At 31.8% G+C, this 16,791-nt stretch overlaps 1 protein-coding gene across 2 annotated transcripts; it reads right to left on the reverse strand.

Moving 5' to 3' along the window:
• Positions 1–477: 477 nt before the first annotated feature.
• On the reverse strand, positions 478–15,681 carry LOC134712246 (N-acetylgalactosaminyltransferase 7-like). 2 transcript variants are annotated; one of them, XM_063573594.1, is made up of 13 exons: positions 15,641–15,681; positions 13,189–13,363; positions 12,659–12,845; positions 11,768–11,906; positions 10,237–10,403; positions 9,513–9,720; positions 8,724–8,897; positions 7,954–8,071; positions 4,929–5,048; positions 4,520–4,741; positions 3,990–4,091; positions 2,853–2,978; positions 478–2,356 (listed from the first exon to the last, which is right to left on the reverse strand). In XM_063573594.1, exons 2-13 carry the CDS (start codon positions 13,333–13,335, stop codon positions 2,216–2,218), a joined length of 1,851 nt encoding a protein of 616 aa, XP_063429664.1. In that variant the 5' UTR covers positions 13,336–13,363; positions 15,641–15,681; the 3' UTR covers positions 478–2,215. The 2 variants fall into 2 exon arrangements, with proteins under 2 accessions (XP_063429664.1, XP_063429663.1); XM_063573593.1 differs by lacking the exon at positions 15,641–15,681 and adding an exon at positions 15,505–15,631.
• Positions 15,682–16,791: the final 1,110 nt, after the last annotated feature.

Genomic DNA, 16,791 nt, shown 5'->3' on the forward strand with positions numbered 1-16,791 from the left:
TCAGTGACCATATTGAATAATAGACTTATTTATACGAGGAAACAAATTCTTTTCAACTGGCATTAGAAGTTATATTGAATGAACTTGGACATTGTTACAAAGAACTTATTTTTCAAATCAAAATATTAGGGTGCATTTGTTACCACACTAAAACCTAAAACAGGTGTCAAAAATCTTACTTTTTACAGTATGGTACAAATATAAATGGTATTATTTCATTTAAACAAAGTTTGGAAAAAAGACAACACAATAATTTCTATATCAAGAAATATACTGAAATACAAATATTATGACTCTAAGGTGTAAAATATGATAAAGAAAATGAAACTTTATCACCTATTCTTGTTGTGTTTTAAGATTTTCAAAAGCATAATAATTCTATCTCTAAAACTTTAGTTCATGAAAAACAGAACATCCTAGAAAAACAGTTAAATATAATTGTTATCAAACAAACCAAAATTAATGGAATTTAAGCATCTTCATAAACAAAGCATTTGAATACAATAATAATTTCATAATGCATATTTACCTATATGTATTACAACAATTGCATAGATAATAACAACAAAAACAAAGTTAGGGTGAGATCAAATAACTCCTTTCATTCATTTCATATATTATATCATCACAGATAAAAAATCACAATAATATTAAAATCTTGATCTGACTCATTTTTGAGTTCAGAGCATATCAAGGTTAATATATATGGTCATTGATAAAAATTTCTGACACACTGTTACTTAAACTGAAATTAATCTGCTCCTTTGCATCAACTTATTAAGTCTTATAGTATATAAATTGTGAAATGTATAGTAATACTTTTTGATAACTGATATATTTATTCATTTAAGTTTGAACAATTAGTTTGACCATATTGAACTTTACTGCCAATAGAACAGAGCATGGCTAAGTTTGAAAATCAGACCCAACTTGAATATTAAAAATCTTTTCAGCCTTCAATACATTATTTGAACAACAACAAATGAATTAAAATTCAATCAATAGACCACTTTCGAGTTCATCCGTCACTGGAGAAAACTTGTCAATTATACGTGCCTTTGTAGCGTCATTTACCAGATAGAGGGGCTCACCCGTATCCCTGCACGAGTGACATTCATCAAGCGTCTAAGTGACCGTTATAGTGCAGTGTAAACTAGAAAAAATATTTGTTCCGTAGGTAACTAAACACAATTCCCTAATGACAGCAGTGCAGATTGTCAATTATGAGAGTTTGATTTGCCAAATTATTTGTGCAATATAACATTATAGTTTTTCAACCACTCCCTAAAATTGAAACGGTAGTCATGACGCACCTAAACGCACGAGAGACGTTCACAAAAACCAAATTTTTGACGGAAATGCATCGAACTCAAAAGTTGTCTTTTGGCATCATTTCAAAGTGAAATGTCTGCATGATATTTATAGCTGTTTTTGTTGAATCGCTTATTTCAATAATCAATTAATTCCATTATTATGCCATAGCGTTACAATGAGGCTCATTAGCTTGGTATCTTTAAATAGTTTTATGGGGTTTAACTTAGGCATTTGTATAGATCTAGAAATAGGCAGAGGAGATATAAAAAAGTCTGAACAAATGAAAACAAAATCTTATGTCACTAAAGTGAATGATAAGTTAAGTAAGTTATTAAGGTTATCAACTAAATCTAGGCAATACAAAATTTAAATAAAGTGTGTTTGGTGTAGCTTGATGAACTATCAAAATTATGTAGGCTTTATTTTTTTATATTTTTTTTTAAACTAGAGTTTCTAAAGAATTTGCATATTTATCTAGATCTAAGCCCCCAATATTCAAAATGGTCACTCTCTAAACTAATCATTATTTTTTAACTAATTTTGTTTTCAGCTGAATGGAATAAAAATTGCATTCTTCTTTATAGTCTTCTAATCATCATACCTATGACATTAGAAACACATTGACTTTCTTCAGAAACAAAATTAAATCAAGATTTGCCTCTGGCAATAATATCATGCCAATAATCTACCTGAATAGAGTTTTTTATCACATTACACTACTCATATCACATTAGCTACAAGATGATATAATGCTGAGCTACCAGTCGTTTTTTCCTGGCCTTTGAGAGCAACATCAGTGGCAGCTAATAATACTGCTATCAAGACTAAAATATCATACTACAGTAACCATTAATAAATAAATATTGAGCACTGACTAGAATTAATAAATGTGCATTTCTAGTTATTTTTTCCATGTGTATATTTCATTTATCTGCCATTTTTGTGATGCTTTTCCAGGTTCACAGCGTTGTAAAAGTAGTTTTCCATCAGTCATTCCTTCGACACACTTATCATGATGTTGTTCTCTGATCACACCAGTATTCTGTTGATAGAAATTAAACATTTCAATCAATTGTTTTATAAATATGAGATTGAAGGTAGATATTTTCAAGAGACTTATACTAATCAAAATATTATCATACATGAATTTATTTATTTTTTAATCTTTAAACTTCATTTAATAGACCATGTTTATGTGATAGAAATTAAACCCTGCAGTGTGTGTTCTGCAGTAAGACAAAAGAAGTTATTCTGTACAATTGTGTACAATTGCAGAATTATTTCTTTAAGAATTAGGAACAGAAGTACATGATGGCAGGCTGCTCCTGAGAAATAGGAATAACAGATCTTATTTTGACACAATATAGGCTGTAATTCTAACTTTATTACATTTTTTATCTTCAAAAGAAGGGTGTGCACCATTTAAATTTGCACATGCCAGGTAATTGCAATTAATGCCAAAGAAGCTGTGACCTTTAATATTTGTTTTAATGCTCCCAACAAGATGAACATAAAACATTAATGGCATATAATCTTACCTCATCCCAGCTCCATGGACCAGTGGGCTGTACATCACAGAAATGTAAATGTAGTGTTGACCCTCCGGATGCCTTGATACAACGTTCACCAACACCAATCTGACCTTTAGTATTCAATCTGAACAACTAGAAAACATAATAAAAACAGTTAACATTAATATGTTTAAATCAAAATTTTAGTAAGTATCCTATTTCAATATAATCTATCAATACATTTAATTTCCCAAATTTTGTTCAAAATGCATGAATTTTGATATTACTTAGTTTATTGAAAAGACATTTTAATTACATTTTCATAATATATTTTTTGAACTACCCTTTTAGCATATTATTAACATCTTGATTTGAGCTGTTAAGTCTAAAGTATTATATCTATGAATTAATGCATATATCACTGTCTTTCCATATCAAGTATACACAATTGCTGGACTCCCAGTAGACAACACATGACTAAGAAAAGCCAGTTCTAAACTACAGCTAATAATCTAAGCAATAGCAATATTCAATGATAAAAAGTAGACAATATCCCATATCTTTGTATCAACAGCACTAGCAGTTACATCAAAGCACAGAGTAATTATCCCAAATAACACAATTTGCAGCAAAATATTAGTTTGGCATATTTTTTTATGTTAAATATTTTTTAAGAAAAGAAACTTTCAGCTTTCCCAACTTTATATAATCTAATAAAGTAAAACCAGACCAATCATCTGTACTACATGATTTTCCATCCCACCACCAGATACTGCTCTTGTTACCTTTGTGTTATTCCATGAAAGACAGATGTTATGTTAGTAATGTAAACATTGTTCTAATAAATCACTGAAATGACAAAGATTTAGTGCAAGGTCATCCAGCTTACCAAGGTCACCACTATAATGGTAGCCTTGTAAACTGGATGACAACATATAAATACACAGAATTGATGACTTAATGATCAGGTTAGTTATGTGTTTTACAATCCATCTATATCAGTTTACAACAGTTCTACTCCCAGACATCTTGAAAAGAATCAGAGAGAAGCAGATGAGAGGAAACAAGATCTACATTTTAGTACCATTCTGTACCAGATGTAAAACTCACATATTAGGAACCTGATTATTAAGTCACATGGTCACATGATCTCATCCATTTTACCTGGTTACCACCATAGTGATGACAATAACTTTGGCCGATAGGTCCACCTCCCACTTGTTGTCCCATAACATCCCAACACTTGTTACTTCCTTCCAACTTGAACTGAAAAATAAGGAAAATACATTAAACACATTGCTGGTCCTATCATATAAGTTTCATAAAATTTTGGCGATAATTGTACACACAAGAGCGCTAACAATGCAATTTTCCATATAATCAAAATTTACCAGGGACATTACTCTTTAGAAAATAATTGATCCGCACAGATTTTTGCACTCTTTCACCACTCTTTTGCTGATATAAATACATGATATAATTATTCTGAAAATATGTCAACAACTGAACAGATAAAGGAAAACGATGCAATTTTCCATATAATGAATGTTTCCAAGGAACATAACTCTTTTAAAGATAATTGATCCCCACTGATTTTCAAATTTGCTTTTAAAAAAAATCAGATTTTTTTATAAGCTGGAACATATTTAGGTTACTTGAATATTCATTTGCAAAATAAGAGATGTTATACAAACCTCTCCCCAAGCCTTGTTTGGTGGTAAGGGAGGAAACTTTTCATAAACTTCATAAGCTACATTCTCCATAAACCATTTAAAACTTTTACAATTGTGTTCCTTTTTAAACTGCAGTTGTTTAGACACATCTCCTATAGGGTAGCCTCTCACTCCTGGTTCCCTGGTGTAGAAATACTCCTGAAATTCTGGATCCAGCCATACTGCAACAACTCTCATGTAATTCTAAAATCAAATAAAAACATAATGATATTGTAAAAGTGTTATCTTCAAAGGAAAAATTCAAATGATTTTCTAAGTTTAATAGATAAAATATCAACGACTTCAAAAATTAAAATTGCTTGTACAACTTTTAGCGCAGCCTTAATAGACTAATAAGTAAATTATTTTTTACAAATATACAGAAACTTACCAGCTGAATGACTGGTATTTTAACATCAACTTTACCAAATCCATAAGGCATATGGTTTCTGTAAATATGGCCAACTCTAGAACATGGAACCCATTCTATACTACCTCCACATTGCCATAGCTGAAAAATTATACATACATATTACGTAAAACATAAATATTTTAAAGTTATCAAACTAATCTGTAAATTAAAATAATCAAAGAGCTGATAGCTCTGAAGTGGAAGAAGGTGAATAAAAAGTAACTTGAATTACCATAAAAGCAGCCCCACTTACCCAGACTGCTTTGTTCCATAATTGTTAAAATGTATTTTTTTCTTCAAACAAGAAAAGGTCATAAGTACATGGATTTCCCATCCGTACAATCATTTCCTATGTTCAGTTGACTATGAAAATTAGGTAAAATCTTTAATTTGGCAGTCAAATTAAGAAGATCATATCAAGAGGAACACATGTGTACTAAGTTTCAAGTTGATTGGATTTCAACTTCATCAAAAACTACCTCGACCATAAACTTTATAACCAGAAGCAGGACGGACGGACAGACTAGAAAACATATTGCCCATAAATGGAGCATAAAAATAGTAAGACTTGTTACATACCCGCCAACTTTTGAAAGTTCCCATATGGGTTTTTACTGCACAACAACAATTTTCAAGGTTACAATTTTTAGCGACGTATTTTGCAAGATCTGGATTGTCTAGAAAAAGTGTCATATTTGTATAATGAACTTACATGCCTTTTCCTTAAGTCTGTTTGCATGATTCTAGTTATATATTAAATCGGTAGAAAAAATATACACGAATCTAGCAGACCAGGGTTTATTTTCCAGATTAAGAATATTAGATGCTTGTTGAAATTTCCAATTTTGAATAATGAACAAAGATGGACCTTTAACAGGTTGGGAACAACACTCCAAATGAGGGTAACCTAACTGGAAGATCATCACAACCCACTGTAAAAAATGAGCACAAAAAAAGTCATTTATATTCATATTATTTGATGAAACTTTTCCCCATGGACTATGCATCTATTAAGTACTGAATGGTCAAAACATCATGTTTTTTTATCGACATAAATTTTGTCGTAAATGTAACCAAATGATGTAGAAATTGTGTTTTTTCTTCAAATTTCCATCAAATTGTAATGTTTATAGTTCCCTTATTGCCTCTCTATTTGAATAAAATAAAATAATAAGAAGAATCTGTTTCTTGTTTTGTTTTGTTTTTGACAAATGATTGTTCACTGCTTGCAAATGAATCATTATATTTATATATCTTATGTGTGTATATTTTTGTTCATGTCTCCATCTCCTTATCATTTGTAAATGCTTAGACAAATAAGAAAGAAATAAGCTCCACACGTATATTTGCAACATTGTAAATTAATTAAAAAAATAACATACACTAACACTAGTACTGCATGGATTTTAAGCATTATGAAAGTCATATTTGTAGAAAGCGTAAAAAGACTTAAAAACAGTGTAAAATGTCTTGCTATTTCTTAGCTTACACAATAAAATCTAATATATACTAACATTTACAAATTTAAATTTCGCGATTTTACAGGAACTAATCTAACTTTTAGACCTATTATTAGTTTTGTTGCACATATTAAATATATAGACTTTAAGCTATAAGAAACAAATTTATCATATAAACTTCAATGTAATCCTTGAAAGGAGGTCTAGATTGCTAAAATAATTTATAAATTTTAATTTTTTTATTTGTCCAAAATCATTTAAATTCATTTAATCAACATCATTTTATGATTATTTGATTAAAATATTAATCATTTATAGTCTTTTTACAATTTACATTTTTTAAAGCAAAATAACTGAAAACAGACTAAAACAAAGGGAAGTAACAAAAAAGTATTTCAATATTCCCAATACACATCGTTTTGATAACACAACGGCAGTTAGCCGGAGGTAAACATCGTTGATTACCAGTATGTTTGACACCCAAGATGTCAAGTGAAGCCATATAATTATACATCTTCTTTGATGTTCAGGTAAAATTTAACACAGGTGTCAATTACACCCGTACAGTAGTAAGAAATTATCAAATATGGCGTCTGAAAATTTTCCTTCATGAAATATTTCATACATGGGAGTTTTTTCTCCTAAACGGGAGGACGGGAGGAGACCCCTGAAAACGGGAGTTTTATACTCCCGTCGGGAGGTTCACATGTATGTTACGAAGGGCATCTAATTCACATGACAAAGGAAAACCATGAATAAAGACAACACTTTATATATCCTTTTTATTTATATAAAAACAAAATCTTCTTTTCTGCAGGATTGCAAATTCGTAACTTCAAGGGCGAACTTGTAAACAGGGCGAGTTGTCCCGATACCAAATTCACGCATGCGTAATACAAATATCTACAGTTAAAACATCCTGTTACAAGTAAACAAATAACGTTCATGTGGATGAGATGAAATCTAATAATTTACATAAATAAAAGGGTCATATTTACGATAGTGATTGTTTTACAATCATAATTTACAAATTAAATGATTCAGATGCCTAATCATGTGTAAAAATCGGTGTCAGGAATCTTAAGTTGTTTTGAAATTGTAATACACGAAATGAATGCGGCATACGGAGACTCAATGCCAAGGGTCGGCCCCTTAAGTCTTCAGAAGACTTGACGTCTTCTTCCACTAAAAAAAAAGGATGTGTGCATATTACATGATTGCCAAACATGCCCTATAATTTTCTATGATCAGTGGACCCTGAAAGTCTAGTCGGTTAAAGAGCTCACCAGAGCTCATGTTTTGTCTGTTATTATGCATATATATGCTGACTCTAAATAAAATCTACTTACTTACTTACTATTGGGGTAAAAACTCTAATTTGGCATTAAAAATAGAAATATCATATCATAGGGAACATGTGTTTAACTTCAACCTAAACCTGAAGCGGGACAGACACACACTAATGGACGCACAGACCAATTAACATCTACATTTTTTATCAATATAAAGTATTTTTGGAGACATTTTTAAAAAGTTTGGTTTACCTTAAATGACAATTCAAAGTTTTCTCCACCCCAGATCTTCAATCCAGGATCATAAGCTCCCATCTCAAAGAAGTACTTCCTGTCCATAGCAAACAACCCTCCTGCATGTGTTGGTGCTCTATAAATAAATATAATAATTTATAAACATAGCTAACAGTGTGTTATAATACTTTCATTATGACTTAACTGACCAGAACTGAATCTTTTAAAATTCTACAATCCTTCTTTTGTTTCTGTGGCTAAGTTTTAAAATTTTACATACAGTCTGCAAAATATTTTATGATTAAACCTATCCCACTTTGATGAACAGTTTATCAATGGGAAAGCAAAGAAATATTAAGGCGATAATTTGAATTGGGAGTAATCTTCCATTGTCCAACATTGTAATTGAATATGTTTTTAGATCATATGTAAGATTGGGAAAATATTATTAAGTACACACATGACAAAACATGAAACCAAAAAAACAGCCATGCTACCACATCTTCTTATTTATATAAAACATCATGGAGGATATTAATATCGTAATAAACAGATGTTCTCTTATATAAATTATCAGATCTAAATGGTGATTAACACCACATTATTATCATAGATATTACACAAATGAATGCAGAGATGACAGTATCATGTTGCACACTTCTATCTGTTCTATTAATCATTACAATAAGGAGGGGGTATATAACACAACCTTCCCCATAGCTATGTATTCACACAGCAAAAAAGAAAGATTTCAGAAATGATTAGAGTTACTAATCTGTGGTACTTACCTATAAGGTTCACTGTTATGTTGTCTTCTGTCCAGTTCTTGTTTAGGTACCTGGCTTTCCTTATATAGAAATCCCCACTCAAATATACCTCTGTGATGTGTAGTACTATATACAGGGTGGTAGCCAAAGTTATCCCAGTCTATACCATCAATAGTAGGTACTGCCATAATTGTTCTGTAAAATATCAAAGTTACCTTTTTATGTGACAGAAGAAGGTTTTCCAGTACCATCTGTTAGTTATTTCTTGTATACCTCAAACTATAAGGGGTTGTGTATGTATCTGATTGGGAAATAACTGACTATCAAAAATTGTTGCTCGTGAAATGTAATGTACTCTTGTTCCCCAAGTTGTCATTTTAGCATTTCAACTTCAGGCCAAACTGAAATATTTAAAAATAAAACAGAGTATAATGTACTTAGGTCCATCTTTCCTTCCATTTGTGAAGAGTTTACTTTTTTTTTTTATTTCTAAAGAACTTCCATGAGTAATATTTATATAAGTCTTTAATGATAGTAGAAAATATATTTTTTCATGGCCTTAATTCCATGCTTCCAACTTTTAAAAATAAATGTTGAATTAGTAGATATTTACATAATTCTAGTTTTATGCTATAACTTGTCATTATAATGTTTGGTTTGTTCTTTTCCATTATCATTGCTTATACTTTCTTTAATGATAAGCCAACACATTCTTTAAAAGCAAAATATTAACTGTCCCTTCTGCATACAAGGACATTAACAGTAATTCTCATGTTTATTACAACACCACAGTTACATCCCCTGACTTACCTGTCATATTTAATTCTAGCCAGCAGTGGTACCAGCCAGTTTTTATTACATTCACAGTGAGCATCTAAGAATACAATAACATCCCCAGTGGACAGCTCAGCTCCTCTTGTTCTCGTACCTATCAATCCCATCCGCTCTTTATTTCTGTATAACTTCACCTTTCCATTAAACTGTTTAATATATTCCTCTAATTTGCCTTTTAAATGTTCTGCATAATAAATGAAAGAATGATGGTTATGGAGAGAAGTTTAAAATCAGTTGTATAATTTTTTCATTTGTTTTTTAGATCAAAGTTTTCAGATACAAAAAAATAAGTTTAAGTTTCAGAAAACCTGTGTTTTTGTTTAATTTGTGCTAAATCCTGTTTTAAGCACTATTCTGCTATTTTGTTGTGGTCAGTTTTCATTGATTGAGGAAGCCTGAGTGTATTCTGGAGATAAAAGCTTAAAAATAAGAAATAACCAATAGTCTGTTCTGTTCTTATGTTTTCCCTTTAAGCAAATGCACAATTGTTTTCTTTGCAATTACATAATAATTTGAACATGATTAGATTATGGTAAACTACATTCATGAAATTAAATATCAGTAACAATATAGAAATCTTCAGTAATAAACATTTCACTTTCTTTAATAAGTTTTTTTCTTTTTGTTGGTGTGAAAGCATTGCGTAAGAGAAATTTGAATACTAGTAAAACAAATATGTGTATATCCCCTTTATCCAAACCTTTTTCACTAAAGTCATCAACCATGACGATTTCATGGAGAAGATGTGGCGGTGAAGTGTCAATTACACTGTGTACAGTCCTGACCAATGTTGACCATCCTTCATTATGGAATACCAGAATAACACTAGCTGTGGGTAGATCTTCTGGGTACTGCCAATATTTACATCTGGAATTTTAAATTTACAATATTTATCTCACTTAAATGCATCCAATCACCAAATAAAGGATTGTATGTTACTTACCATTTGAAAAATTAACTCAAATATACAACTTTATATCAGTCAATGAATAAAATGTAGATCAGAATTACCTACTGTTTATAGTAAGCTGATCCCTAGGATGCATTGGTTCATAAAGTTATATGATTGTTGGTCATTTAGTATATTATCAGATATCTGACATGAAAATACAACTTAATTTTCATCGAGTAAGTTTACTTAAAGTTAATAATGTAGAAACATTAATTTTCATGGGGAATAACATTTTGTGGTTTCGTCTCTATATAATATTTCACGGGGATTAAATGAGGATTTCATTAAATGGAAGTGATATTATGTGTAGGTTAAATTTTAGTGGGGTTTTAATTTCATGAATATATTCTTTCCATGAAATAAATTAAATTAAATCCTCCACGAAAATGTTTTGCTTTTTTTTTAGAAATGGTGCACTGATATAAAGGTTTCTGTACACATAAGCTCTAAATGTAGCTTTCATTAGTAAAAGCCATGTTAATTATTGTGTATCAGCGACGAAAATATTAAAGCATAAAAATAAAGTATATGCCAAAACACAACAATAACAGCAGCTGTTGATGTTTTATAGCATGACCAGTTTCAGTTCATATAAACGGACCTTCATCAGATGCCAAAAATTCTGAATTTAAAGTATATCAAAGCAATCAATTCCCCCAAAAGTAATTTACAACTTATTCACAGATGACATATTCTAATATTTACAAAACCTAATAATTATAGATTTAAAGTACAAGTAAGAAATGTGATAATGATATTACGATGGATTCATTAATTTCCATGGTTACCATTTTAGGGGATTAAGGAAAAATTGTATATTTGATTTTGCTAAGTTAGCATATATGTTGTGTAAAAGTTGTCATAGTGTTTTATTTACCGCTTTACACAAATGGATGATGCAAGCACATGTTTTGCATATTTCTGTCATATTTTCACAACTGCATGGTACAGTCTAAAACTGAGCATTGATACAAACACATTATCAGAACACAAACAGACTTTTTATAGATATGACTTTGGTATAAGGAGAAAAATAATATAAAAACTTAAATCATTCAGGTATCCTTATTTACTGTTTTAGGACAAGGAGAATAGCACTTATTGTTAGGTTAAAGTATATAAATTTGAAATTTAAAAGACATTAAACCGATAATGGAAAGGTGAAGTTATACAAGCCTATACAAAATTACTATTCTGTGGAAAATTTATATGCGTGGCTCATCAGTATCAAAAAATTTTTATTCCATGAATAATTATGAATCCACAGTACACAACTTACTCATCTAGTCTAGTATCTGGTATAGCTCTATCCATGGCAATTTTATCACTGTTTACCATATTAAAACCATACTCTCTAACAGACTGGTCAGCTCTCAGTTTCTCTTCCATACTGGTATATACAGCCTGCCCACCTTCACCTGCATTAAAAATGTTAAATATTTATTGGATAGGGTTACAGTTATAATTTCCTACCTAGCCCATGGTTTATATAATTAAATCTAGCATGAACTAGATATAAAATGATAGGACTTTCAAAAAAAAAAAAATATATAAAAAAAAATCTTTGCTCTTCTCTAACTTGCTATCAAACCCTCGTCTCCTATACACATGATATCGATTGTATATCTGTTACTGTCACCCAATGTATCTTTCTCTTGAAGAATAACATGATAGTGATTCATTAGAAATACATGGTACAGATAAGCAAATATAGTACACTAATAAACTATGGGTGTCAGTCAATATCAGATTTACAGTGATCAATACTGAAGATATATGTAGAGTTATCTTCCTTTCATTTAGAGATATACGGCTTTGTGTAAGTCTCTTGCAGTGTTCCTTTCCCTTTTGTGTGTTTTTGCTGTGTGTACTGATTTGGTGTCACGGATTTACAACCTATTTCCTTTGTATATTCTAATAAAAGTGTTGTTTTTTTTAATCCACTATGCTAACCTAGTCTACTTGAAGCTGTTTTTTCTTGTTTAACAGTATTTAATTAGAATATGTGATTTTCACTTGTCATCATTACTTATCATAACCAATATATACTTGGTTTTCAGTTTTTTAAGATATTGCCTACAGCTATTAAAGGTGTTTGCGTCTTGCCATGTCTAAATGCTTCTTATTTTGATAACCTTTTGCTTGTTTCTCAATTAGGAAGGTCTATTACCTGGACCACTTTTAGCTGGTTTCTCTTTGGGCTCAAAGTTACCCAATACACCTGGTTTAAGGACAGCAGTTGGTCCAAATTTCCTCTGTGGCTCGACTGGTTTTAAATCTTTAGCCTCCATTGGATTTTCCACCACATTTTGTACCACATCATTTTTGACAGGAATTCCAGTATCATGATGAACTCCCTAAAGAAATTAGAAAGTGTATATCAATTAGTTATAGTTAAACTTCCATTTATCATGAGTATAAGGAGACAAGTACAGCCAACAATAACTCTAAAGATTCTTGGTTTTACTTTATTAAACATATTTTTAGTATAAATCAAAATAGGAAAAGAAACAGACTTATGGAATCTTCTCCATTGAACATATCTAAAAAGAGCATGCAAGTATCATTTCAAAATTGGTATAAATTGGACAGAAATTAAAATGGCAGAAAAAAAAAGAAACTGAACTTTGATGATGATGTGCTGCAGTTTGTGATCAGTAAAGAATAATAATTTCATGTAAAACATGTACAATGTAATACCTTTCTTTTACGCATACGTTTCATCAGAGCTTCACTTTCACTACTGCTACCTTCTAATTTACTGATCAGAAACGGTAGAATAAAAATCAAGGCAAGCACTGCCACTCCAATTTTTATAGCAGATTTCTTCCTAATGTGGTACCTCATTTTCACCTGTTATTATCAATTTCTTGATCTGAAATATATTCAAATAGAAAATTATATATGAGCATTTAGAAAGATTACAATTCACATTGATTTTTGGTAAAACTTTTATATACAATGTACATTGTAGGATGAATGGAGACAGACACATATGATACAAGAGATTGTATATTTACATGGCATAGTATATACTTAATAGTTTCTGTACAATCAAACCTATAAGAAAGCAATTTACTGCTTTCATTAGCTAGTAAATTGGAATGCCATTTATTACATATTATATGTCTCTGATGGATGTAACCTGATTATATTGTCCTCCATACATGTATGCCCTTTAATAATTATTTGTAAATCTTACTTTGCTGAACATTATTGCTGTTTACAGTTTATCTCTATCTATAATAATATTCAAGATAATAAACCAAAACAGTAAAATTTCCATAAAATTACCAATTCAGGGGAAGCAACTCATCAAAATGTTGTCCCATTCATCTGAAAATTTAAGGGCCGATAGATCTTGACCTGATGAACAGATTTACCCCAGATAAATTTGCTCTAAATGCTTTGGTTTTTGAGTTATAAGCCAAAAACTACATTTTACCCCTATGTTTTATTTTAAGCCATGGCAGCCATCTTGGTTGGTTGACCGGGTCATCGGACACATTTTTAAAACTAAATACCCTAAAGATGATTGTGGCCAAGTTTGGATTAATTTGGCCCAGTAGTTTCAGAGGAGAAGATTTTTGTAAAAGATTACTAAGATTTACGAAAAATGGTTAAAAATTGACTATAAAGGGCAATAACTCCTAAAGGGGTCAACTGACCATTTCAGTCAGGCTAACTTATTTGTATATCTTACTTTGGTGAACATTATTGCTGTTTACAGTTTATCTCTATCTATAATAATATTCAAGATAATAAACCAAAACAGTCAAATTTCCATGAAATTACCAATTCTGGGGCAGCAACCCAACAATGGGTTGTCTAATTCATCTTAAAATTTCAGGGCAATTAGATCTTGACCTAATGAAAAATATAACCCTAGTGTCAGATTTGCTCTAAATGCTTTGTTTTTTGAGTTATATGCCAAAAACTGCATTTTACCCCTATGTTCTATTTTTAGCCATGGCGGCCATCTTGCTTGGTTGACTGGGTCACCGGACACATTTTATTAAACTAGATACCCCGATGATGATTGTGGCCAAGTTTGGTTAAATTTGGCCCAGTAGTTTCAGAGGAGAAGATTTTTGTAAAAGTTAATGCCGGACGACGACGAACGCAAAGTAATGGGAAAAGCTCACTTGGCCTTTTTAGGCCAGTGAGCTAAAAGCAGACAAATTCTACATGCTTAATAAACACATCCTACAAGAAGTACAAGTGAATCCATACTTTGGACTCCAAATCTCAAACGATCTTCCACATAAATAACATCAGCAAAAAGCCAACGCCACCTTGGGCTTTTTTAGGAGGAACTAAACCAACTATGAGACGCCAGCTTGAAGTGGAGACACTAGAGGAAAGAAGACACAGCCTCCGTCTTATCCTGATTTACAACTACAAGGTGGTTGAGGGTCTGGTGACGGCTTTACCAGCCGACAATTTTGTCATACCAGCAAGACCTAAACGAACAATTAAAGCCAAAACATATTCAAACTGTGAAACTGACAATATCATCGAACATCAAGTTATCAATAACACCAGAGGACTTAAATTAAAAAATAGCAACAAACCACAGTACAAACATTCATTTTTTGTGGAAACAACCATTCACCGGAACCAACTACCAGATAAAGTTGTGCATGCAGGTTCTGTAGAGGCATTTAAGACCGCTCTACAAGAACACCGCCCATAACAAGGGGGCTCTTCTCCACCATGTATTAAAGCCTAAACAGGATTCTACAGGTACCACTACAGATACCTTTATCACGGCTGCATATGAAAAGAAAATGGCAAAACATGTTGCACAAAAATAACCCTTCACCCCCTCCTCAGTATAGTTTATCATATGTATAATGGCATGCTATTTTTTCCATTAGGCTTGCTGTTTTGATATAAATGCATTTATAGTACAATCTCATAAGGGATCATAAACCCAATTTGTATAGGAGATTTAATAAACAGTAAAACTGTCAACGTGGCCTGAGCAGTTGCCGAAATGTTCTGTCACTCAACCTGCTCGTTCCCTCATGAAGAAAAACCTTCAGCATGAAGTTAAATGATTTCGTAAAAATGTTTACACTTTATCTCATTATTTTTACAATCACAATTGTTTTTTTAACGAATATTTTTAAGAACACAAGAAATTTACCGGAAACAGGTTTCTGTTTACAACAAAACTGGAGAGGTAACACAAGGGAAGTAATTCGTTATTAGAATCATTTTCATAACAGTGTGGACAATCGCAATACTTATGTTGATAATTTTTTGTGTTTTAAAGCCACTTTTTTAAGAACTGCTTTTGGGCTGTTTCGTGGGGGACATTTGTTTTGGATAGGAGAAAACTGATAATCCTAGTCAATTATGATTTTAAAAGTGGAGTCGAGTGCACCCGCACGAGCGGGGTTCGAACTCACAACTTCACGGTTGGCTGGCTGGTTAGTGATTACAGTAATAACTACTAAGACTGCTCGGCCTTCCAGACCCCTTATGTTAGTCAAACTACTGAATCATTTACCGTTTAACTTGTTTATCATCGGTTATCGATTTTACGCTCAGTGCTCAGCCGGTTTGTCAGAGGTTTTCCAACCACGGGGATTTATTAAAATAGTACAGAAGACTGAGTCAAATACGAGAAGAAGAAACACAACGTTTTGTCTTCTGCTAGTTATTACGGTATTCTTTTTATTTAAACGTTTTTAACCTTTGGCAACCCCACAGTTTATGTCTATATCACGTACGATATTAAAATTGGGCGTTACAGTCAGACGAACGGCAGCAGTCATTTGTAAATTACTAGAACACATCATTTGTTCAAACCTAATGCAGCACTTTGAAAAACAGAACATCCTAAATAGCCGACAACATGCATTTTATAGAAGAAGACACAGCTGTGAAACCCAACTTATCAACGTTATACATGACTGGGCAACTGCCATTGGTAAAAGGAAACAAACAGATATATTTATTTTGGATTTTGAAAAAGCTTTTGACACCGTACCGCGCTTGCTCTAAAGAGTAAACTTCACAAATATGGCGTGCCCAAAAACATCTTGAATAGGATTGACGATTTTCTATCTACAAGATCTCAGTGTGTGATAGTAAATGGAGTTAAATCGGAAACATCATCAGTCCTATCAGGAGTACCTCAGGGAACGGTTCTTGGTCCAATCCTATTTCTGGTCCATATCAACGACATAGCAGATAACGTAACATCAGAAATTAGGCTGTTTGCAGACGACTGTGTATGCTACAGAGAAATTAATACTGAAGATGACTGTGCTGAACTACAGAAGGATATTG

This window comes from Mytilus trossulus, chromosome 3 (assembly GCF_036588685.1).
Source record: "Mytilus trossulus isolate FHL-02 chromosome 3, PNRI_Mtr1.1.1.hap1, whole genome shotgun sequence".
NCBI lineage: Eukaryota > Metazoa > Mollusca > Bivalvia > Mytilida > Mytilidae > Mytilus > Mytilus trossulus.